Source organism: Corvus hawaiiensis, chromosome 22 (assembly GCF_020740725.1).
Source record: "Corvus hawaiiensis isolate bCorHaw1 chromosome 22, bCorHaw1.pri.cur, whole genome shotgun sequence".
Classification (NCBI taxonomy): domain Eukaryota; kingdom Metazoa; phylum Chordata; class Aves; order Passeriformes; family Corvidae; genus Corvus; species Corvus hawaiiensis.
Window position 1 is genome coordinate 3,982,154 of NC_063234.1, and position 24,421 is coordinate 4,006,574.

The 24,421-nt window shown below is 55.1% G+C and overlaps 1 protein-coding gene across 5 annotated transcripts; it reads right to left on the reverse strand.

Annotated features, from left to right (window-relative positions):
* Positions 1 to 1,306: 1,306 nt before the first annotated feature.
* On the reverse strand, positions 1,307 to 24,107 carry NPHP4 (nephrocystin 4). Of its 5 annotated transcripts, XM_048326498.1 has the most exons (29): positions 24,010 to 24,107; positions 23,532 to 23,746; positions 22,538 to 22,669; positions 20,606 to 20,778; positions 20,216 to 20,280; positions 19,784 to 19,939; positions 18,937 to 19,073; positions 18,047 to 18,213; positions 17,838 to 17,964; positions 16,256 to 16,438; positions 16,004 to 16,133; positions 13,747 to 13,793; positions 12,878 to 13,068; positions 12,583 to 12,774; positions 11,785 to 11,972; positions 11,378 to 11,538; positions 10,792 to 10,972; positions 9,823 to 9,939; positions 9,553 to 9,632; positions 9,176 to 9,393; positions 8,895 to 9,084; positions 8,660 to 8,743; positions 8,408 to 8,564; positions 8,004 to 8,089; positions 7,049 to 7,134; positions 6,796 to 6,967; positions 6,052 to 6,231; positions 5,096 to 5,239; positions 1,307 to 4,930 (listed from the first exon to the last, which is right to left on the reverse strand). In XM_048326498.1, exons 2-29 carry the CDS (start codon positions 23,667 to 23,669, stop codon positions 4,790 to 4,792), a joined length of 4,023 nt encoding a protein of 1,340 aa, XP_048182455.1. In that variant the 5' UTR covers positions 23,670 to 23,746; positions 24,010 to 24,107; the 3' UTR covers positions 1,307 to 4,789. The 5 variants fall into 5 exon arrangements, with proteins under 5 accessions (XP_048182455.1, XP_048182458.1, XP_048182456.1 ...); XM_048326501.1 differs by lacking the exons at positions 20,606 to 20,778; positions 24,010 to 24,107 and having other exon boundaries at positions 23,532 to 23,603; XM_048326499.1 differs by lacking the exons at positions 23,532 to 23,746; positions 24,010 to 24,107 and having other exon boundaries at positions 20,606 to 22,408; positions 22,538 to 22,593.
* Between the last annotated feature and the right edge of the window lie 314 nt (positions 24,108 to 24,421).

Below are 24,421 nucleotides of genomic sequence, written 5' to 3' on the forward strand. Positions count from 1 at the left end.
GCTCCAGGAAGAAGCTGAACACATCCCCTCTGGTGAGCGTCCCCTGGGATTCCCCAGGGCCACACAGCCAGGGTTGTTGCTGTCCCAAATCCCCCTCTGAGCAATATTAGCAAAGAGCAACAAACCTCCCCATGCCCCCTTCGGCTGCCAGACCCACATGGCCAGGAACATGCACATGTGGTTTTCACAGAGAGAACAATCCCAAGTGCCTATAAATACCTAGAAAGGTAAATGCATTAACCTTATCATGATCCCAGAGTGTAATTACATACAGCCTGGCTCCCAGGTAAATTAGTACATTAATAACAATTTTGTTCCATAATTACTGTGGTATCTTGATCTTGCAGCTATTTGCCCACTCACTTCCACGTGCAAGGGCATTCCCACCACCATTCCCACTGCTGGAGCAGCCTTGGCCAAACAGCTCCAGGCAGTGCTTGGGAAATCTGTGTGCAGACTACCAAAGTCTACTCGTAGTTTAGATGAAGATGCCACAAATAAACCAGCCTGGTCCTCTGTCCAGCTGTAGGGCTGATTCCCACCAGAGAAGATTTTCTGCTGGCCAAGCTCCCTGGGGAGTCAGGTGGGATCAGTTCCAACATGGGAGGAAAACTTTTACTGGGAACCTGTTCCTGGCATGTGTGGGATGCTCCACTGTGGAGTGGGGCACTGGGACAGGGTGACCACCACACCAGGACTGAAGCTACCAGTGGATGCTCGGACACTCCCAGACCCCTCGAGGGCCATCCCCAGGAGGGGCTTCTCCATCGGCTCAAGAGGAAGAAGGAAGGGAGCATCCACTCGGATCTCCATGGAAACCAGGGAGCGGTGGGGAAGACTTTAATTTGAAGTGCTGATTTGGCGGAGGCCCTGGGAGCCATAGACAGGAGATGAGCTGCATTAAGGAGCAGCAGGGGGGGGGAATGCAGCTCTGAAAATGGGTGCCAAAAGGGTATCTGATACCATTAGGATTGAAAAGTTGCTGTGAAAGGCAGGGAGTCAAATGGGACCAGTGTAGCAGCAAAGGATGTATTTAATTCATTTGGCCCCTTTTCTGGGCACAAATTATCCATGTAGAGAGTTTTTCTTTTTTTTTTTTTCTGAATTTGCTCATTAATTTGCAGCAAGGGGGCAGATGGCTGATGCAGGCAGAGCTCAGAGCATCCTCCTGCCTGCACCCTGGGCGAAGGCAAACCCTGACACCATCCCCACGCCGCAGGGACTGCATCCACCGGCACCATCTCCCAGCTCCCTCCACGCATACTTCATATTTTGGAGATAAACAGAAGACTGGAGCCTCCAAGGCTTTGATTCCAGGACTTTTCATTTACTGTAATTACTGAAGGATGTTTCCCCTGAGATAAGATCTGTGTGACATTTGCGCAGCCGAACCTCTTGGCACAGCCCGCTCTGCTCACACCTGCCAAACAGATTCACAGCCGCAAACAACCAGGTCCTGCAGCAGGAGACAAGGCCAGCGTCTCTGGGGAAGCCGTGGGGCAGCTCCCTCCACCTTCCCAGGGACGAGTGCGGGGTTCGGCGAGCCAGGGGAAAGCAGGATGAGAACCCGATGCTAATCTGGGCTGGGAGGTGAGGAGCAGCTGTCAGTGCCCAGATCGCTGTGCCCCTAAAATCAAGTGCTCTCTAAGCATGAATTTGGGGTGCACTCTGATGTACCCTTATGCTGACAAGCCAAGTGATCCACTCTTGCTCCCACAAACCCTTTCTCACCACCCAGCAGGATCCACTGCAGCATCAGCCTTGCCAGAGCGGCCTTCGTTGCCTACAGCACCCACACGGTTTATTTAAAAACCTTAATAGTATTTGGAAATTACAGGCAAATGCTCCATGTTGACCTTCACTAAGGTGGCTGCAGTTTCCCACCTCCGTACAGTAAATCAGTGGGGTAAATGAACACGGAGACTCAATTCATCATCAAATGTCAAGCCTGAGACAGAAAGACGGGAAATGATTTAAAAGCAACTGGCAGTTTAGAACTGCTGCAAATTTCTCATTATGGAGCTGCGAATTGTTATGAAAAACTAATCTGTGTTTTAAGCTTTGGTCTGCCCAGAGCTGACAAGGCTCCTTCCTTCACCCCTCCCTTCAGTTGGGGTGAGTCCCATCTGACACCCCCAAAAGCCTTTGAGCATCACCCCCCCTTGGATGCCCCACTCTCCACAGACCCTGCAGGAGCTGAGCTCCATAGGGTGGATATTGAGGTGTGTTTTTGAGCAGCATCCCCAGCTGAGCATCCTTCCCTGGGAGTTCTCCCCCAGGCCAGCTCCTGTCCCGGGCAGAGGCCACAGCCATGCAATGTCACCATCCTGCAATGTCACCAAGGTGCCCATCACCCTCCTCCCTGCGGGACCAACCAGGGAGTGAGGATGTGCTTTGCAAAGTCCTCCACACCCCATCCATTGTGGCTGAACGGGAGCACAGCCACTGCAGCTCGGAGGCTCCTCATCCCTCCTGCCTGACTCCTTTCTCCGGAGACACTAATAAAATGCATTTCCTCCAGCCAGCGTCTCGCTTAGGGAACCTTCGCCTGGGCGTGATTGAGTGCACTTAATATAGTCGCTCTCACCGTAGAAAGGATTCTGAGCCTCCTATTTGACAGCCTTGATCTTAAAGAAATCCATTAAGAGCAGCTTTATCTCTGGGTTTTGTAACCATTAAATCAGGTTTTATCAAGTCGGTGATGTGCTTTCAGAGAGACAAGTGGGAGAAACGGGGAATAAACCTCCCAAACTCCCACGCTGGGGCTGCTGGGCTGGATTTGAGTGACATGGAAATAACCAAGAGAGGGTTTGTCTTAGTGGGAAGCCCCTCAGGGTGATGCTGCCTCTCCAGCAGGTCACAGGAGCCTTTGCTGGATGCTGCTGTGCTGCTTCCACGCGTCCCAATCAGCTTTCAGTTTGGCAGAGGCGCTAAATACTCATTTCAGCTAATAAAGATGCCCGGTAATGTCATATTACAGGGCTGGCAAGCTCCCAGCAAATATTATGGTGAGGCTTTGTTTAATTAGAGGGTTCTCAGGCAGTCGCAATTTCCTTCTCATAACGGGGAAAACAAGCTGGGTTTAAAAGTTTGGGCTGGCGGCAAACCCTGCTGAGGCTCAGGCAGCCTGAGAGCTGGTTTCCCAAAGGGCCTTCAGCTGCTGCAGGGAGCTTCGCCCCCAACTCCTATGTTGGTTTTACTTTTCTTTTTACCTTATTTTCTCATTACTAGTTGCCATTTTTTAGTTGCCCCTCCCTAGCCCAGGTGCTGGGGGCCAGGTCTCCCTGCTCTCCTTATTCCTCTGGTGCCATTCCACCAATGCCTTTGCCAAGGCAGTGACACTCCAGTCCCCAAAAGGTCTCATTTGCATCTACTCCAAGAGGGACAACACCACAGAAAATTACTGAACCCATGGCAAGGGCTTCTCAATCCTTCCCTCTCTGTACACCTCGGTGATGAGACACAAACCGAGATTTTTAGAGCAAATTAATTCCGTCATTACTGGAATCCAGTTTCCTTCCTGACATGAATGCAAATGGGAAGAGCACACCAAGCTGCATGCCAGGCACGGGTGCTCGAGTTCATTGTCATCAGCAGGGATGACTTTATTAACAAGTGGGAACCCAGGAAGCTGCCCCCACGCTCATTGTGAGTTTGAGAGGCAGCAGCAGCAGCAATTCCAAGGGCCATGGCCATAATGCCAAGCAGCTGGGACACAAGGCATTTGTATTTCCTACAGGAAAAGTTTTATCAACTTTTCTTAATGACAGTTCTGTAGCTCTTGGGCCACAGATGTGTGCTTCAGGGCAGCAGGCAGCACTATTCAAGCACCAGCTCAGCTCGAGTCCCTGTGCTGGCATCCCCTGAACGTTGGCACATCATTCACCACTCGAGCTGCCTGTGCTGCAGGTACAGCACCAGCTCATTCATAAGCCTCAAGAAATATCGTTGTGTGAAAATGTAATAAAAATTATTCAGCTAATCTACTTTAATAACCCAACTCCGGGGCCTCTCTGTGCTGCAGACAGTATAATCAGTTCTAAAATATGAGCTGTCATTTCCCATCAGTTCAAGGGAGGCAGAGGAACTCGGCACCCGACTTCATCGGGGCCACTAATTCACCAGCCTCAAGCCTGTGGAGAGTGAGGCAGCATTTCCAGAGCTGGTGGGCTGCTCTTCCCTCCCAGTCCCATTTACAGTCCCTGCCCTGACCCCCAGGATGCTCCAGGGGATGGGGGTGACACAGGGGACCTCCAGCACTCATCTCCACAGGACAAGGATGCTGAGGATTTCCAACTCCCCGAGAAGAAAATGCTGCCACACTCTGACAGTTACGTACAGCAATTTTTATGGTTCAAGGATGAGTAAGAAGTATCAAAAATCCCATAGAACTGCCTTAGTGTGTACAAAACTCTCCGTAGAATATAAAATATACTTTAAAAATACTCCGCAGAATCAAATCTGCAAACTTTTTAAGTTAAAAAAAGATTCAAAGTGCCTAAAATATCGTCACCCTTAACAAAAATACAGATCCTGCAGTCACAAAGTGCCGTAACAAACACATCCACTCGTCTCGATTGGGGCGGATGGAGCCACTCGGCACCACCGGCACTCACAGCACTGCCCAGGGACCCCAGTGACAGAGAGACCTCCTGGCCTGGCAAGGTGACAGTGAGGGGCTGAGGGTCATGACCACGCTCAGACAGACACGGGTACCCCCGAGGCGGTGCTGACGAAGCCGCTGGGCTGGCGCAGGAACCAGCAGCTTTGCAGTGGCAGGTGGGCAGCCTCACTGGTACAGGACCTTCACGCAGAAGGTCTCCTCGTTCTTGTCCTCGTGGTCGTTGATGTGAATCAGGATCTCCTCCTCCCCCACGGTCGGGCTCGGGGCGAAGCGCAGGCCAATGGTGTACACCTCCCCTCCGGCCACCTGCGGGAGAGAGGGCCGGAGGAGGTGGCAGCACCTGGCCAGGGCCCTTCAGGTGCCCACTCTCCCCAGGCCAGGGTGGCCCTCGTGCCGGGCACCCACCCAGCATCGCCTGGCCTGGCCAGATGAGGGGCCTGAAGAGGGGGGAGTGTTGGCAGCAGGACGTACCTCGAAGGAGTCCTCCTTGAACTGCAGCAGGTCGGGGCGGTTGGTGCATAAGAAGTAGAGCCGGGGTGAGGGGTAGGGGTTGGTGTAGGTGATGCGCTTGTTGCAGCCTCTCCCACCTCCCGCGGGCAGCGAGATCTCAAAGGCCTGTGGGGCAAGCAGGGGCCGTGGCAAGGCGGCACAGATGGCAAGGTGGGCAGCAGCCACAACGGGCACTCCCCCAAACCCACCACAGAGAATTGCCTCCCACACGCTGCCTTCCCTTCCCTCCCCTCCCACACCTCACATCTGCTCTGCCAGCCAGCAGAAAGAACCCACCCTTGATCAAAAGCAGCAACAATTAATTACGAGTGTGAAGGACAAAGGGCTGGCAGAGCAGTGGAGACTAGCCAGCTCCTTCTCATTCCCAGGGAGAGTTGTGGTGCTCCCTCAGATAACTAGATGGACTTGATGACCCTGAACAGCACCTTCCAACCCCAACTACTCTGTGATTCTCTTAACACCCCACAGCACAAGCAGCATGTGGCAGGACAATGGGGTATCAGTGCAAATGCCAATCTGAACCTTTCCCAGTACCAAGGGGTTCAGGAAAACATTTTTAGAAGGAACACATTAGCCAGGAAAACTAATTTTCTGTCTTTGAGGCAAGGCCTCCGCCAGCACAGCGCTAATCGAAAGCAGCATGCTGCAGCTCTAATTTCACAACCGGGAATACTTCCGAGCTGCCGCTCCTCAGCATGGGGCTGCCTCCAAAACAGCCTAAAAGACATTTTACCAGGGGCTTCAGTGAGATTAGTCAAATATCCCAAGGGCTAAATGTGTGTTTATGGTGGCAAGTGCCAAAAAAACCACAGATGGAAAGAGAGGAAGAAGCAGAAGATGGCCCCAGGTTATTGGCTGAACTGAGACCACTGATCCGGCGCCATCACCACATTTCTCAGTCGCGAGAGCTGCCATACCTTGGAGATGAGAGGCTGCCTGCAGGACAGGCAGAGCAGCCAGGAGGACACCAGCTGGTGGGACTCCACATCCACCAGGTTGAGGTAGATGAACTTGCTGCCAGCCCGCCGTGGCCTCACACCGATGTACAGGTCCTGGATGCCATTGGCAGGGAGGAGGAAGGCACCGTTTGGATCCACCTGTGGAACGACACCTGGAGGTACAGCCACCCACAACAGCTGATCCCAGCCCTGAAAAGTCCAGCTTGGAGCATCAATTAGACCAAAATGCTCTTAAAAGCCTGTACCCCTACTCCACCACTATTGAATCCCGTCCCTCCCATCCCCAGGAATACTCTGGGACTAATTTGTGTCAGGAAGGACAAGAGCCACTTGGGAACAGCCAGGGCCTCCCCAGCCCAGGGGTTCCCCCACATAGGCTTTGCCTGAGGAGCCTTTGCCTTTCCCTTACGGGACAGCAATGGAGGTTTTCTCCCTTTTTATTATTCACATTTCCAATTACGGACGAACAAATTCTAAAGAAATTGTGAGTCTTCAGACAGTCTCATTAACGTAGATAATTTGCCCTCCGGGGTTTCGCGCCAATGATCCTACACAAGACAGCTCTAATCAAAAGATAATTATCACAAACGCTTTACGGCTCTCAGTTGTTCACAACTCCGAGTGGGTTGCCTTTTGCTTTCTGGAGGGGGTTTCTCTGGGCTGGCCCAGGCCAGCCAGCCCCCAGCCCGCCACAAGGGTTACCTCCAGCTCCTGGGGGTGGGAGGTGAAGGCCTGCACCCTCCGTGGGGCCGCGGTGCCGCGCAGCAGCAGGGAGAGGCGGGTGAGCTGCCCGGCCGTGCAGGCGACGTCCAGGCGCTGCAGCGAGTGCAGGTAGAACTGCCAGATCTGGACAGGCGCTGCCAGCCAGGTGTCCCTGCGCACGGACAGATGGACAGGGCTCGCCACACACCACGGGAGTCAACGTTCCCCACCCTTTTGGGGTCCTGCTACTTACGTATAAATAGCAACAAAGAACTTTTTGATCTGAGGGCTTGGTCCTCCAGCTACTTTGAGGAAGATGTCCTGTGGCTCGCCAGGCCCCTGCATAGACACCAGAGCATTGTCCCAGCAGTTGACCAGCTAATGAGGACCCCAAAAGTGTCTTCCCCTTAATGGGGAAACCACCACCTCCCTTATGAAAGCAGATGCTTTCAGCACCTCGTTAAACTATGTTATTAAGTTATTATACAGCTTGGCTGAGCTCCCCCAGTATTTTTAATTACAAAAGAGGATACAAATGACTATCACATTCCAGGTCTGTATCTGTAATCAAATTTTGGCAAATTTTCTGCAAGTTTTCTAACAAGCCCTAACCCAATTACCATACTAACACATTTCCGCAACAGCAATTAGCAACTATCCCTCGTCGCCATTTGCATGGACATGCCCAAGCTTATTTTTCCCTTCCATCCCCTCCTGCTGTGGAGCCAGCCCAGGAGAACCTTCTGCTCAGGGAGAGAGCGGGATGGTGCAGGGCTGGGCACGGAGCTGCCCCACTGCCCCAGCATCCTTCAGCAGGGACAGGCTTTGCTGTGCACCCCAAGGACACACCGTCCCACCACACGCTGCCGGCGGCTGCGGATACCCTGAGCAGCAGGAAGGTCTATCCCAGTCCAACAAAAGGCTGCTTTTCCCCAGCATCTGAATCATCTGGTACTTGCTCAAAAGAACAAGCGAGCACAGGCTGCTGCATGATGCGATAAGGGGCAATGCTCAGCCTCCCCCGCCAAAACAATGCAGCTCCTTTTAATTGGGAATAAAAAGCAATTCCAGCTTCATCGCTGCCACTGTGTCAGTGCCACGGGCTGGTACACAGCTCTGTGGTTGCACCCACATCGGCAGCTCTCTGCCAACCAAAATAAACTGCAGGAGAAGGACGCGAAGAACAGCGATGGCGAAGTGTAACATACCAAGGATTTGGTTTCACAAATGATGTCAGGGTCACTGCAGCGAACAAACATCTCGGGCTGCCCGCCTGGCACCCCCACCGGCGTGCCTGTGGACAGGGACCGAGGAAACCACCTTCAGCTTCTCCTCTGCCTGTGCCTCTCCTCTGCACCCCACACAGCTGCACACAGAACCCCTCCTGCTGGACTGCCAGCAAACCACACGGGTGTGCAGGTGCAGGGAATTTGGGTTGAAGTTAACGGAGAAAGATGGAAGGAGAGCAAGTGAGGAGCCCAGGGCCATGAAGGGGTGAGGAAGCAGCAATGTACTCCCTGAATGCTCCTGTGCCTCCAGAAAGGCTCCATGAACCACAGACGATGACTAACAGGGAAGACCCCAAACCCTGCCAGACATGTCATGGACTCACCAGGGAGGGTGTGCCAGGGAGGCAGCCGAATGGTTTTCTTCAGGAAAGTGAGCTCTGGGTGGTAGAAGCGGAAGGTCTGGTCCACCACATGGGGCTGCGGCTCCACCTTCACCCGCAGGAGCGCAATGGGCTTCCCCCCGCTCACCTGGAAGGAGACCTGTCCCGGGGGCCAGCGGGAGAGGGATGGGGTTTTCTAGTGATTCTGCTCCTCCCATGCAGCCCCTCAAGCACTGTTTCACCTGGCTCCCTAACCTGGATGAGCTTTGTCTGCTTGGCCCCGCTCTTCCCAAGGGAGTGAGTGTCTGCATTGGCACCGGTGCCCAGCCCAGCTGGCCCCTGCGGGATGCAAGAGTGAGTTCCCTGAGGGTGCAGCATCGCTGCAGCTGCGTGGTGCTCCCCATGACTGTACCAGCCTGCTCTGCATCGGCAAACACAGCCGAGGGGAACACTTCCTACCAGGAACAGCTCAAAACGGGCCCATGCCTACCTGTGCCGCAACCACGGCGGGGTCTGCAGAGAAGGTCTGGTATTTGAAGGGGATGCGGACAGTCTCACTGGGGCGCAGGTAGACCTGAGGCTTGAGGTCATCACGGAGATGGAACATATCCTCCTCCACCGGTGTAACACTCTTGGTCAGCTCTTTGAAGTGGCGCCACTCCCTCGGGTCCAGTATGACACTGGGGCAGTGAGCAGCAGAGGTGCCGGTGACGACTGGGTGGGAGCTGATGCCACCCTGGCATCTCCCCAGGCACACACAGGAGCCCCCACCTGAGCTCAGGGTGGTCGACCTCAATGGTCACGGTGTGCTGGACGCTGTATGGATTCTTCAGGGCGAACTCAAAGAACTCAGCTGTCCCCAGCACGGCGTGGACAGTGCGGGTGGCTGTGATGGCCTGGCTGAGCATCTGGTAGATGCTCTCTCCCTTGATGTGATCCCGGTAGGCATTGATGACCTGCAGGTCCCAGGTACGCTGCTTCGGCCAACCCTGCCAGGAGAGAAGGAACCATAAGCCCGGAGCCACCACAGGGGCTCCAGCCCGCGCCCTCCTGCCACCAGCACCCTCGTGCAGCCACACCAGCACCATGTGCTGCAGCCAGTGGGTGGACACGGCCTCACTGAGGGTGGCCAGGGTGTCCAGGCTCACTTCTGGCCGGCGACTGCGCAGTGCGGCCTCCAGCTCATTGTCCACATCCACCAGCCTCCGTGCCCACGCCGTCCTCCCACCTGTGGGGAGAGAGCACTGTGGCACCAAGGAAGGACCCCAAGATACTGCAGTCCCCAAGACCCCCACAAAGCTGCAGGGATGGGAAGGGGAGCAGCAGAGGGGGCAGCTGATGCACAGGTGACACTGCAGCAGCAGAGACCCTGCCCACCTCAACCCATGGTGGACAGGCCAAGCCCCAGCAGGACTCACCACCAGCAGTGTTCGGGGAGCGCCAGCTGCCACGTGGGGTGGTGACAGTGCTGTCTGGTGCAGTGACAATATGAGTTTGGGATGGCAACTGCCCTGGGGTCTCCTCACACGGGTGACCTGCCACGAGCAGAGACAGGAGTGGAAACCATCCGTTTGCATTGTTATAAAATCTACTGCCAATTTTTACCTCCCTGCAGCTCTGTTCAGCCAATTTACACAAGCAGGAGGGAATATCTGGAAGCCAGTGATGCCCTAAGAGCCTCATGTTCTCCCCAGGGCCTGTTCTATCACACAGCCACCTGCCCAGTGATGGAGCAGCACGGACAGCACACACCATCCTGAGCCCCTCACCGGCTCCTGCTTCCATTTCTGTGTTCTGCCTCCCACAGCATGGCCACACGCTGCTGCATCTCCCCACTCCCACAAAGGCTGTGCCAAGTGCAGCCACACAAGGCTCTAAACCCACCGGCTATTTGCCCAGCCTACACATCCCATCCCCATCCTTCAGGAAAGGGCACCAAGCTTTGCCATCCTATTTCTAAAAATATTTTGAAATTTAAAAAAAAAAGAGGATGGGAAAAACACCAAAGGGCAGCTGCTGTCCTGGCACAGCAGCTCTACTTCTTCCCTTGGTCCTTCTTCTTTGTCAGGGTGTGAGTTAAACCACTCCCTGGGTTGTGGATCTCAGATTCTCTTTCCCAGGAGCTTATCGGCCCTTTGCAGGCAAAGTATGGAAATGACGATTGAAGATATCCTATATGGAGCTAATCTCTCCTCTGAAGATAAGATTTTAAAACCTGGAGTCACTGCACATTTATAGGACACAGAATTAAATACATAAAATAAAAGCAGCCAGCAGGTTCTGGGAAGGATGACATCCCCATCAGCCTGGGTCTCACTCAGGTACAGCCCTGCACATGCTGCGTGCCCCACCCAAGCCTTTGGGTCGCATGAGCAGTGGGTTCTCACCAACATTGGCCAGGCAGAGGTGGAGGCGGCCCCTCACAGCCACACGGACACCGAGGGGCCGCAGGGCACCGTGCCGCAGAGCCTCGCGGCCCATCACCGTCCCGTCCGGCTCGTACTCAGTCGTGGCCACCTCCAGCTCATGGTAGGTCCTGACAGCCCTCTGGCCCTGGCGCAGCAGGGGCTGGGGAAAAGGCAAGGACAGAAAAGGTGCAACGAGTTACTAGGGAGTCTGGTCCGGAAGGGTCAAGGGGTCTGGGTACGAATGACACTGGATGTCCTGGCTCTGCAGGGCTTAGTGCTAAAATACTGCCAGAGTTCCAGGGAAGGGCAAGGAAAGTTAATGCTTTGTCATCACTTTGGAGGAAAAGATAACAAATCCTGTGATTAAGGGCTTGTCAAGCTGACACCAGACTTGGCTACACAGAGGGGCTGACAGCATCTCCATTACTGAAGACACAAGGACAACGCAACAGCATCTCAACAGAGGACCAAAGGGAGAGCTGGGCTCCTCCCAAGCACTCCACACAGGCAGGGGGGTCCTTCAGCACTCCCAGCCATGGGAAAAGACCTTCAACCTAACCAATACCTCCAGTTTAACAGCAGCAGACCCAACATGGAGCAGGGAGTCTCCATCCCAGACATCAATCTGGAGGCTATGCTCGGCCAGGTACCGCAGGAACCAGCGCTGCTCCCCGGGCCGCAGGAAAGCCGGATCCACCATGTACTTCAGCTGCAAGCCCGGTGGTCCTGCAAGACACCACACTGTCACACACATGGCATTTGCCGTGGTGGGCAGCCTCAACGTGCACCTCACGCAACTGACACTCAGTGCTTTACTTCAAACATTTGACGTTTTGAATGTTTTTCATGATGTGCAAACCAGCAGAGGTTTGCTATTAACAGACACCAGCCCATCCCTCAGGCTAGAGGCAAGCCCTAACCCACTCAACAGAATAGGAGCAGCCACACACAGATGCTAAAAGCAGAGCTTACTGGTGCTGAGGGTCCCGTCCTCGTTGACCCGGACAAGGAGCTGCGCCAGCACAGCCAGCCCGGTTGCCGGCCCCCTGTCCGTGCTGACCAGCTGCAGCCGGGGCGTGGTGACCGGTGGGAAACGGTAGAACTGGAAGGTGAGGAAGACAGTCCTCGGCCACGGCCCCTCCGTGCTACCCTGGGCATCCCTTGAGGAGAGAAAGGGGTTTGAGTTACTTGTGGCACAGCACTGCCACTCTATCACAAGCTCCTCGTGCATTTGGCACATGCCAAGAGGCGGAAGAACAAGAGAAGATTGGCAGCACCACAAGTATTTGGACTTTTCTGAAGACAGCGGCCATACGGTTTGCCTTAACTTTCCAAAAAGCTTTGTAATTCCAGCTGTCTCCTGCCATATGCTGTGATGGAGGCGCCCAGCAAAGGCAGCGTGTTACCTTCCCACAGCACACTGCCAGCCATGGAAAAAACAGAAGCGGGGCCTTATCCAGCCAAAGCCACTCCCTGGGTGCCAACTTTCCCAACTCCATTTGCATTTCTGGAGAAACCCTGCATTAATGAGCTCTGACATCACATTGTGGCTCATGGATCCAACTAAAAAAAACTGGATTATGACTTAAAAGTGCCTGGGAAGGACAAAAGCATCATCACAAAAACCCTCTAGGGCCTTGCCTCCATGGCAGGTGCTAGAAGAGGCACCTCTGCAAGGACAGCGAAGTGGGTTGGGGGAATCTGGGGAAAGGACTCTGCCCAGGAGGCCTTTGGGATCTGCCCACACAAGACCCCAAGCTGCCATCCCACCTGCCAAACGCCAGGAACTGCAGGACTATTTCATTGCCTTGTAGAGGGTCAGCTTCCTCCAGCCGCAGGTTGAAACTGCCCAGCTCCACTGGCTCCGAGATTTCCACTGGCTCCTGGTTACAGTCCAGGATGTCCGGAAAGCCGGCGGCGTGCAGGCGCGCCAGCGAGGCGCGAGACAGGGACACACGGGAACTGATGGAGGAATAGCAGTGAGCTCCACAGAAGGGGCCACGGGAACCCTGGTAGGCCGGGTGATGGGGCCACAGGAACCTGGGGAGGGGCAGCCGAGCATCACCTGCATGCCTGCAGCCCCACAGCAGCCATGGGCAGCTGCAGCGGGGTGAAGGGCAGCGCCCGCAGCTGGTCGCTGGCACAGGGCTCCGCATCCGGTGAGCCAAGGTCGGCCTCCAGGTGGGTGATGCCCGCATCCTGCTGCAGGGTCTGGCCTGTGCCCCGTGGCGAGGCCACGAGCTGTGACACCGAGAGCTGGTGGGAGAGTGGTGAGTGTGAGCACCCGCAGCCCCCTGAGGCAGCCTCTGTGGCAAGGTCGGCCAGCAGCCCCTCTTTGCTAAAGGAGCTCGGCCACTGCGTGCCCCAGTGCTGTCATTCCACCAGGAAGTGGCACAGCTTGGCCACACAAGGGTTTGCACCTCCGCTGCCATTTCCCTGCTGCTCGCTCCCTTGGCAAGAGGAGGGATGAGCACATGCAGCAGGAAGATCAAACTGTTTAATGTGGCCTTATGAGGCATTTCATTTCATCAAAAATATTTGTGTGCATTGATTCCTGCATCAAGATATAAAACAGCATAAAGAGGGCTCTCAGTATTCATAGCTCTCCTTAAATCCTGGGAGCTCTGCATGAACAAACTGTGTGTCACTGTCAGCACATACCGGGGACGACAGCACCCAGCAAATCTGGACTGTCAAAAACCAGAGCTGCCCTCACTCCTGGGGTGTGAAAAGAGCACAGGGAACCTCACTCAGCACATCACAGGCAGGAGCTGTTTTGCTGCCTGGAGGAGGTGGATTTGAGGACACTTGGTGCCTCTTGGCCGCAGCAGAAAGGAAAACAGGCAGAGGATGGGTCCAGAAGCACATCCTACATATGGGCCATCCCCTGGGGAATGCCCACCACCCACCCCCACTGGTGCATGTGGCACTTACCCCTGGTCCCCGTGGGGAGACTGGCACTTGCCGTGGGGTTGGCACTCCTGTGGAGAGGGATAGGAGAGATGCTGTAGAGGAGCCATCACCCCCAGGCCCCGTAACTGCAGCTGCACCCACCACCACCAAACCTGCCCTGTCCTCCCACCAGCCCTTTTCAATTCTAGGGGTGAAGGCAGCACAGCAAAGCAGCTTACCCAAGCTTACCCAAGCAGCATTTCACTTTACTTATTTCCCAGTAAGACTGCTGCTTGGGGGTTAACACAGCACGTCTCCAGATCCATCCGTTATTTTGCCGGGAATCAGGCTAACTCTGCCACAAACAGCAGCTCCCCCATCCCCTGACAGCGCCGCGGTGCCCCACGGCCACATGGTGCTGCCTAAGTGGGATGCTTAATGAGACGTGAAAGTTTTAGGATACTTAAGGTTTTCATTGCTTCTCTGTTATTTTTTGTCACTCCCTTCATCTGCTCGAGCATTTGTGCCCCGAAACGGTGGGAGCTTTATCCTGTTTATATTTGGCTGCTCCCTGCGCCGGCACAGCTGAGCTCGCTGCGCCGTGGAGCCGCGGGTCCTTCGCGGCAGAGCAGGGGCACAGATGTTCCATCTCTGCATCCACGTGATGCTGAGACCTTAATTTGCTTTCCCCACCACGTATATCCCAGCTATTCCGTGCTGGCTGCTGTGTGAAGGAAACCACCCCGTCTCCCTCGTGCCTGAAATACTGTTTCCTTCCAGTTAGGATGGCTTTGGCTGGCGTTAAGAAGAGGATGGACAGATACAGCAGCAGTACCAGCATCTGAGCTGACAGAAGAAGCTCTCAGCCTCCCCTGGGCCAGACAGCAGCACGTTTCTCAACAGAGCTCTACAAAAAGTTAACCCAATAGTCCCTTCAGCACCTTGGGATACAGGCTGGAGGGGCACAGCTCTGGGACCACCGCTGCACTTTGCAAGCTCTCCCTGGTGCCATAAGCCCCCAGGAGCCGGGAAAATGCCATGGAGTTTGTCCCTGAAAATCACCTTGATGGGGATCTCCCCTCACTAGGGACACAGCCCACAGCCCAGCACACTCCCCCAAGCTGGAGCACACCAGACCAGCACCAGGATGGAAACTCAGCGTCAGCATTTGCTTCCCTCTCCCTTCACCACAACTCCATCAGCATCCCAGCCACCTACAGCTGAAAGGCACTAGGAAAAACTTTTCAGGCAGCACCAGGAAGGTATCTGCATGATGCAGCCTGTGCTGCAGGGAGATGAACCCCACATAACCCAATATCACCAGACTCCTTCATCCTTCCCTAAAGCTCTCTTCTCCAAGGCCCCTCCCAGCAGCAGTGCTGGCTCCTCACTGGCAGAAACACAGGATTTGTCACAGCAAAGCCATGGTGCCACTGCCATCGTGTGGAAGACACCACAGCACTGAAGCCGGCATGGAACAGCAACCCACTGGTAGACCATGGACTGGCTCATCAGAGAGCCGGGGAGATGTGACACACACTGAAACACTGCCTGCTGCCTGGAGCATCACCCTGAGACACAGCTGGGACCCCAGCAGGAGCAGCACTGCAAAGAAAGGGGAGTTTGCTTCCCACCAATCCCAAAAGGGGGATGAGAGAGAAACCAGCCAGAGAGGATTTTCAGGAGCACAGTGCATGGACACAACTTTGTGCCCAAACCCAAGCCCACAGCATTTTTCCTTCCATCTCCAACAGACCAGAGGGGTGCTGGAATCCTGACCACACAGCTCCAAACTGTAGACAGATGCATCGGTGTACACACACACAGATGCTGCCTGCTCTTCCCTGGCCAGGCACCAGCACGTCCTGCACACATCAATCCAACCCACACTGCTGTCAGGCTCCCTCAGCAGTGGCACAACCAGATTATTTTTCCTCAGCTTATGACTGACATCTCTCTTGCCCCCGTGTCTGGAGAGACTCTGAATCCAGAGAGAGGAGCAGCAGTACCTGCAGTGAGAATGTGCTGCTGGTGTGGCCACTGCGCCCGGTGACCTGGAATGGGAGCGGGCTGGGGCAGTGCTGGCAGTCCCTGGGGATTTTGCACATGGCTCAGCAATACTACCACATGGGAACTTAACAAGTTAAAAGGAGCTGAATTCAACTTGACAAAAACTTGCTTCACTCCAGTAATTCATAACTAGCTCGCTGAAACTCACTGAAAGTCTTGTTTTCTCTCCCAAGCAGACACCAGTGCCACACTCTATATTTTAAATGTCAGCGATCTGGAAAACACTCACTCAGCGATGGCGTAGGAGGCTGCTTCGACTCGTCCCTGTCTTTACATAGGATCTCCGCAGCAGTTACAAGATGTTCTTCCGAAACAGTGGAAACATGGAATTGGACAGTCCCAGACTCCACGTGCTTCCCCTGAAATCGGCAACAAAAATGCTTTCAGACAGTGTGTTACACGCAGCCTCCCTCGTGCCTCCGACAGCGGCTCCCTCGCCCTGACGCAGAGGCAGAGCTGCCAGGGGCCAGCACACCCTTACCTGCCGGGAGCTCCTGCTGCTCAGCGGGGTCTGGTAGACCAAGGCTCGGCAGGGGCCACGGCGGGCACCACCATGCAGGGGCAGGACCACCTCGGTGTCACCGGTGCCCGGGACAGGGCTCCAGACAGCCCAGCGCACCGAGCGCATGTCGGCCGCCTCACCGCGGGCACTGCCAGACAGGGCCTGGGGATGGGGGAGCACAGTGAGCACCAAGCAGCCCCACCTCGCTACCAGACAGGCACTGGCTCTCGTCCCCCACCATGCCTCCTCACACCTGCCTCTGGCATCACAGAAGCCACTGCTCTTCATCCTGTTCTGGAGACATTTCACTTTCCAGGACCTTATGCATCTGCAACCCCTCCCTCAAGCAGCTGCATGAAGGGATATGCGTTGGACCCCCATCCCTGGCAGAGGGGAAAGGTTTCCACTTACCCAGCACATCCACAGCCTCCCTCACTCAGAAGGAGAGGCACAGAAACAAGAGAGGGCTCTGCCAGCACCCACCATCCCCCTCACAGCTAATTATGGCACCGAGGACAAGGACAAGGTGATCAGCTTTGCAAGCAGCTTTGGGATTAACCACTCTGGCCCAGGGCTGCACCACAGGAACTGGCTCCACCACTGCACCAGCCAGCACTCCCCACACAGCCATCTGCCTCTGGAACCCCAGATCTCTGTGGGACCTTGGGCTTTAGCTTTCCAACAGAGCTGGACCCAACAACAACTTCCAACAGCTTAGATCAGTGTCTCCTTCCTTCTCAGGACAAATCTCTCTGGTCTGGCACACACATCCTGCTTTATAAATGCCCATTTCCCCTACTTTGACTCTGGACAGCTTAACAAGAGGCGTTTGCTACATTTTCAATGAACATCTTAGTGGGACGATTAAAGCCTCCTAACAAATGCTTGGCCATCGATTCAGCCAGCCAAGAGCTGATGGCTCCAACAGCACAAGGTCTCTGGAGGGGATACGTAGTACTCATTGAGCTGGGTTTAACTTGCAGAAAGGTTAAACTAAGATGTGAGTAAACGAATCAGTAAGTAGGTGAGAGTGTATTGACTGCAGAGACCACCCTCAGAGATTTCTCCCACCTTTACAGTTTGAGAACATCAGGCTGAAGCACCCAGAAAAACCTCAGCATTCAGGGCAAAAACAAAAAAAAGAAGCAGGAGGGGTTAACCTCTTTTCAGCATAAATGCCAAATTCTAAAGAAAAGCCTTTTTTATATTAGAAAAAAAGCTGAAAGTTTCCAAATTAGCTTGCCAGAACACTATGGGAATGCTGCAGGCTACATTCCTCCATCTACATATAAACAGTGGAGAAATGCAACCACATGTAATTAAAATAATTCACCGAGCCCGTATGCAGGTGGTTTTGTGCAGTGCTGTGGAAGGCACCCGCACACTTTGCAGGGCCCTGCATTACAGCACAGCCATGCAACAAGGAGCTACTGCGACTTGGAGGAGCAGGATGGTGAAACAGGGGCAGAGGAAGGAGTTCCTCAGCAGGACTCACTCCTCCAGCACGGATCCCTGCTCTTCCATACGCACAGAGACAAGGAGCAGGCACTCTCAGCCCTACCTTCCCACCGGCTCTCCCCATGCTGCAGAAGACATATTCCAGCTGGAAGCAGACCCCAAATGCCGGGTGAGGGACCATTTCACTCAGCTGGATGCGGCTCCTCAGCGCTAGGGCTTGACCTGCATCCCTGTGCAGGATGGAGAAGCGGCTGTGGCAGGCATCTGAGGCAGGAGGGAAGCGGCACTGTCAGCAGAGGGGCTCCCCCTTACCTGGCTCCAGAGCTGGGCACCCCCCGGCTGCCACCCGGTGACAATTCCGCCTCTGGCACCAGCACCGTGACCTGTGGTGCCCGGACAAAGCGCAGGCCATTGTGGACGCCAACGTGCAGCCGCCGCTCCCGAACCACCACCTCTTCACCGTCCGGCGTGGTGTTAGCCTGAGACAGGAATGTTTTCCACCTTGGGCAGCGAGGTGGCACGGGGTGGCACAGCATCACTCCCCGTGCTGACCACAGTGAGAAGAATTAAGGTAACCCTTCAGAAACTCAAAAAGCAGGACCCATTCCCCCAGCAGTTGATAGATACTAAAATCTTTTGTCTTTATGGCAGAGTTGGTCCATATCTGGCAAGAAAGGACCTGGCCACTCCAAAGAGATGGGCTCAATACCCACTGCATCTGATCTCTGCATTCCCCACAGCAAAGCAAACCCAAATTCTGCTTATGAGTGTCTGGATGTTCAAAACAAAGCCCACGCAGAGCACCCACGTGCTAATCCAATAGGGACGCAAATTAAAGGCTTCCACAGCAAAAAAAAATTGGAGACTCCAAGGGAATCAAATGCATGAACATCATTTATCTGACACTTTTCACCCCACCCACAAAGGAGACACTAGAATTACTGCTCTACACTGTGCCTTCCCCTGCCCCAACCACATTGGCAGTACCTAGAATCATGGAATCACAGAATGGTTGGGGTTGGAAGGGACCTTGAGCTTTTTCTTGTTCCACACCCTACCATGGGCAGGGATACCTTCCACTATCCCAGGTTGCTTCAAGCCCCATCCAACCTGGGCTTGGACACTTGGACACAGGGATGGGGCAACCACAGCTTCTCTGGGCCCCCTGAGCCAGGGCTGCACCCTCACAGCACTCCACTTACCTGAAGTAAGCGATCGCTGTTCAGTAAATCCAGCAGTTCCTCCTCAAACTCCTCCAGGGAAGGGTACAACCGGATGAAAAGCCGCTCCAGATAGCAGGTGACCGTCTTCATCAGCCGGGGCTTCTGCAAGCAGTCGCCTGAACAACAAGGGGGTGGCCACAGGTTTCCCAAGCCACCACTGCTGGGGTGCCCTGCAGTGTCAGCAGTGGCTCTGCCCACTCAGCTTCTGAGCACGGGCCTGAACACCTACAGGGACTCAGCTGCTTTCGAAACTTGCTCAGCTTCAGTACCAACAGTTACAACCCCAAAGCCATCAGCAGTAGGTTTTCCAGGCAGGAAGGTGAAGAATAATTCAGCTGCAGAACTCTGAAGAATTTTTTACCTTCTGAATCTTCAGCTCACGTATTTTAATTGCAGAAGCTCGAAGGGCAATGTGCCATAGGGAGAGATTAACAAAGGCCAAGTGGGCAAGAGCTCATCCCCCCAAACCTTCGATGATGCACCCACCTCCGAGGAGTTTAAACAAGCTGCAAAAGCTGTTTCCAAGACTCTGCTGAACGACTGCAATTAAACCATTACTTATGCCTAGCAGCTTCCCAGGAGCAAATCAATTAACGGACAGGGAACTGACTGAGCCATTTGATGGATTCCAGACTGAGCTCTGAGCATGAGGGCTGCGGCCCCACACAGAGGAGATGCTCTTGACAAGGGGAGACACTGCAGGGAAACCACTGTGCTCCCAGAAATCCCATCCCAGTGCCCTGCCTGCCCTGCCCACAGCCTCCCAGGGACCCGCTGCCTTAAAGCAGGAGCAGCACAGGCAGAGGGAAAGGGAAGGAGCCCTTACCTGTGTCTCCACGTGCCGGCAGCAAGCCAGGAACAGTCTGCAGCCCAGATATCAGCAGGTTTTCAGGCAGGAGGTGAAATATCGCTTCCAGGGGCTGGTGGGACTTCAGGGCATACTGCAGGTGGCTCTTCTCCATCACTGTCATGTATTTGTTCTCTAAAGAAAAGAAAACATCCCAAAATGACCAAAACTGGGGAGACAGCTTCACAGTCCCAATGTTGAATGAATCATTATCTGTGAAGACACGTGCTAGGAGCAAAGGAAAACCCGAGTGTGCCCAGCCAGGCCATTCCCAGTTGGCAGTAAGGCACGTCCACTGAGCAATACCAGGACACGGACCACGTCCCACATCAAGCAGACACTCACAACACACATTTGGGTAAGAGAAGCCACCAAGAAGGGACCGAGATGCCATGACTGGCTGCTGCTTACTTTCCACAGGGTCCTGGAAGCGTGGGTGCAGTAGGGCACGCGGCGTCCCATGGTACAGTTTCAGCCTGAAAGCAAAGAGCACATGTGCAGCGGCCAGTAAATCCACCCTGAAGCACTTCTCCATCTTCCACTACATCTCCATCTTCCACAAAGTCCCTGCTCAGCAGCAAAACCCACCCAACCCATTCCGGAAAAGCCGTGTCCTTTAGGGAAGGGACAGGAATCCCTTCCAAACCCATCATTGCTTCCCCAGAGTGAAGAATTCCAGGCTTCTAAATGCCAGCTCTGTTTCTGCAGCCCCAGGACCACCCTTTCTCCCCCCAAAGCAGCTGTGCACGTTGCCACCTCAATTCCTAGTGTGACATGTCACACAGCAGCAGGAGAACCTACGCTCTGTCCTCAGTGGCCGGGTCTGTCACCTCTGATCCACCGTGGAAGAGGGGGATGATTCCAAACCCACAGGAAAGATGCTGAGAGCCCCCATCCCCTTTCCCACCCATCACTACCACTTCCACGACAGCAGCGATGCCAGGGTGGTTCAAGGAGGTGTGGAAATAAACGACCTGGAATGGAAAGGAGAGAGATGGGCTATTTCAGAGCTGGCATGGGCAGCCACAGGCAGAGCAGTGCCTGTTGTGCTGGGACAGTCAGTGGCACAACCAGAACATCCATTAAAACTTCCAGACAGAAGCTAATGGCAAATGACTTCCGGCACTGCTATGAAATCTCAGCCCTTAAATCTCAAACATCATCTCTTTTTTTTCTAACTTTTTTTTTGTTGCCAACACCTGTTTTCCAGGGTAACTAGCAGGCTGCAGACCCTGAATGAGCAGGGCTTTGATGCACCCCAGACCTACAGTATTAGAGCAGGAAAAATTAGCTGGAAACCACCCTGCAGCAGAGAGGGACATGGGAGTATCCTGGACCTAAGGGCAGGAGGGGATGGGACACAGGTCACCTCCCCAGGATAGAATTTAAAGCTAGGTTAACCTTTCTATTAAAAACTCATTATCTCAGTGTTCCAGGGAAAACGTTTACTGCAATATGGGCTGTCAGGAAGGAATAACAGAGAGAGACATTCCTGCATCAACCCCGGGACATAAATCGTTATTCCATTAGCCTTTATCGCAAGGTGCTGGATTAACGACCTGATCACGGTGCCTACAGAGCAAGGCTCACCCTGCAAAGGCACAGGGAGCCCTTACAGGGGATCCCCTGTGCCACTGAGCTCAAGGGCCCCTCCTGAATGCACACAGCAGTTTCTGTCACTGCATTCCTCTCCCCTAGACCCTGAGGACAAAACCCACCACACACGCAGACTCTGATCCCTGTCCCCATGCCTTCCTGCTCTGGTGAGGCCGGCGAGCACACGCAGGCAGAGGAGCAAGGACGTTCCTCCTTCCCTCACCTGTCACAAATCAATTCCAGCTCCACCTGAACTGTTCACAACAATGAGCTGCTGACTACTGCACAGTTAGAAGATCCCACCTCGCACGCAGACCACCCCTCCTCTGCCAGACCCCAAGCCCTTCAGCTGCAGGAACAGGCAACGCAATTCAGCCACCACAGAGAGGCTGCAACACAGTCCCCCAACACCCCAAAACTCCTGCCAACTGCTCCCAACCGCATGGCAAACACCCAGGAAGCCTGCAGACATTGGGAATGTATTTGGAAAGGCAGCTCTTCCCAGCATTCAGCTCTCTCTGCAGCACTCTCTGCCCTAGTTTTAATCCATCCGTCTTCAAAACAAGCCAGGGTGGGACGGTACTGAAACACTCAGGAGAGAGACGCACGCATCAACGCCCCTCAATGTCACTGTCAATGTAAAGGAAGGAAAAGCACAGGGCCAAGCTGTGCTCCACTTCACCTCCAGCCCTGAGGAGGTGGAAACAGGAGCTATGAATTGGAAAACATGGATCATGCTACCGGGCAGCAGGATCTCCCCTTTAAGGGACACCCTGGTTTGCCGGTATCAGCAGCGGATGGAAGCATGGCCTCGGGAGAGTTCAGTCCCCAGATAAGGGGAGAGAAGCGCCGTGCAGGAGGGTGGGCAGCTGCTCCTTCCCTTCCTTCCCACTTGTGGGGAAACACTGCTCTCTGCCGCCAGCTCTGAACACAGCAGGTGGCACACGGTGGCACATCGCTGCTCCCGCGGTGGCACCAGCCTCAGAGGAAACCCAGCAGCCCAGTTTCCTCAATAAAACGTACAGAAAGCTTAATAAATGGGCAGTGTCTGGGATGCACTCTGGGCAAAAGGTCAGGAAGCGCTGGGAGGGAAAAGGGTTTGGTGCTGTGTTTCTCCAGACCCTCGGCAGCCCCTACCTCATTGAATGCCGCCCTGGCCGAGCGCGGTGGGGCAGCGCCGGCAGCTCGCCAGCTGCTCCTCCACGTCCTCCCAAAGAAGTGGTGGTAGGTGGCATCGAAAAGGGAGAGGCGCAGCTGGTACTCCGCTCTCTGCAAGGCACAACACACCAGCTTTGGGGATGCTCAAGGACAGGCCAGCTCTGTGTCCCCAAAGCTCAGAACACACTTTGGTAAGAGATATAATTCCCGTTTTCTAAGGGATGCCCAAATCAGGCACATGGCCACAGACAGCTTCGTGCATTGCTGCAGAACCTCCCTCCAAGCCAGAGGCTGACGGAGCAAAGGAGAAGCGGGAAAACTGAACATTAAGCATAAAATAAAGAGGCAGCTGATGTTAAAGTGCTTTCCAGAAATTTTAATTCAAATACACTTACCTAAACTAACAAAAACCTAAATGAAAAATTAATTAAATGCTAAGTCAGATTTGCAGGTAATAAGGCATGGGATTGAAACACAGCTTTGTGCTTCCAGGAGATTTCCAGCTAGTTCCCCCCAAAACCACCTTGTTTTAAAAGACACTGCTGGGACCTCACGCCCACACACACAGACAGGAATGCTGAAAAGGGGCTTAGAAAAACGATGGAGAGTGACTTTGTACATCCACAGAAAGTGACAGAATAAGGAGGAGGGGGGCTAAACTCAAAGAGGAGCAATTTTGGTTTGATCTTAGGGAGAAAATCTTCCCTGTGAGGTTGGTGAGGCACTGGCACAGGCCACCCAGAGAAGCTGTGGCTGCTCCATCTCTGGAAGTGTTCAAAGCCAGCAGGTTGGAAAAGGCAACCTGATCTAGTGGAAGGTAGCCCTGCCCATGGCAGGGGAGTGGAAGGAGATAATCTGTAAGGTCCCTTCCAACCCAAACTATTTCATGATTCTATGAATAGTGAGACTCAGCAGAAACAACGGGCGCAGCAAGACACTTGCGGGGTCCCCTCGCGGAGCCGATCTCCCCTACCTGGGAGAGGGCAGCGCCGTGCAGGTACTTGAGGACGCAGCGGAAGGCGGTGGAACGGGGCGGGGGACGGGCCCGGCCCCGCTGCGGGTGCGGCGGCAGCGCCAGGTGCTGCCGGAACACCCGGTCCCACTCGCCCATCGCCTCCCGAGGGTCGCCGCTGCCTCCCGGCGCCAGCTACGGCGGGCGCGGGGCTGGAGCACCAGGGGACACGCAGCCTGCGGGAGGGAACACAGCCACACGGACCGCGCACGGTCAGCACACACAGCCGCACGCACCGACCGAACGTGGGTGGGGACGGCCGCTGCCCACGCCCGCCCCGCCCCGCCCCGCCCCGCACCCGGCTGGGTATGCACACGGGTACCGCCAGGGCAGCGCCGGCCCGCGGCCGCCCGCCCACGCCCCCACAGGATCCCCGTGCGTGGGAGCGGGACCGCCACCGGCCCCGTCCGGCAGCGCCCGCACCCCCCCACTCACTCACCGCGCCCCGACGCCATCTTCTCGGGCCCGACCAACCGCGCGCCGGCCCGAGGGGGGGACGGATGCACCGCCGCCGCTCACCGCCCCGCCGCCCTCCTCCCGCGCCCCATCAGCGGCGGGAAGTGGAGACAGTCCGCGGCGAGGCGATCCCGAAGCGATTCCGCCCCAGCGCGGGATGCGGCAGCAGGAGAGAAGCGGCGGCAGCAGCGGCGGCCTCCCCTCTCCAGCGCGGGTGGTCGCGCCCGGCTCAGCATCGGGTTACTAGGGCGATGGTGCCGCACCGGGCGGGGCGGGTCCTTGCGCTGGGCCCGGCCAGCTCCGCAACCAATGGGAGCGGCGCAGCGCCCTCGTCATTTGCATGCGGCGCGAGAGGCGGGCGGCGCGGCCAATGGGCGGTGGGAGGGGCGGGGCGA

Bases quoted from the DNA above. Each gene is read 5' to 3' on its own strand.
- NPHP4 (XM_048326498.1), bottom strand. From the start codon at position 23,669: ATGGGCGAGTGGGACCGGGTGTTCCGGCAGCACCTGGCGCTGCCGCCG. The intron at 19,074-19,783 runs GTAAGGGCTCCT...CTTGTTGTTCAG, and splicing joins GCCGGCACGTGGAGACACAG to GCGACTGCTTGCAGAAGCCC. The intron at 18,214-18,936 runs GTAAGTGGAGTG...TTCCTGTCTCAG, and splicing joins ACAGCGATCGCTTACTTCAG to GCTAACACCACGCCGGACGG.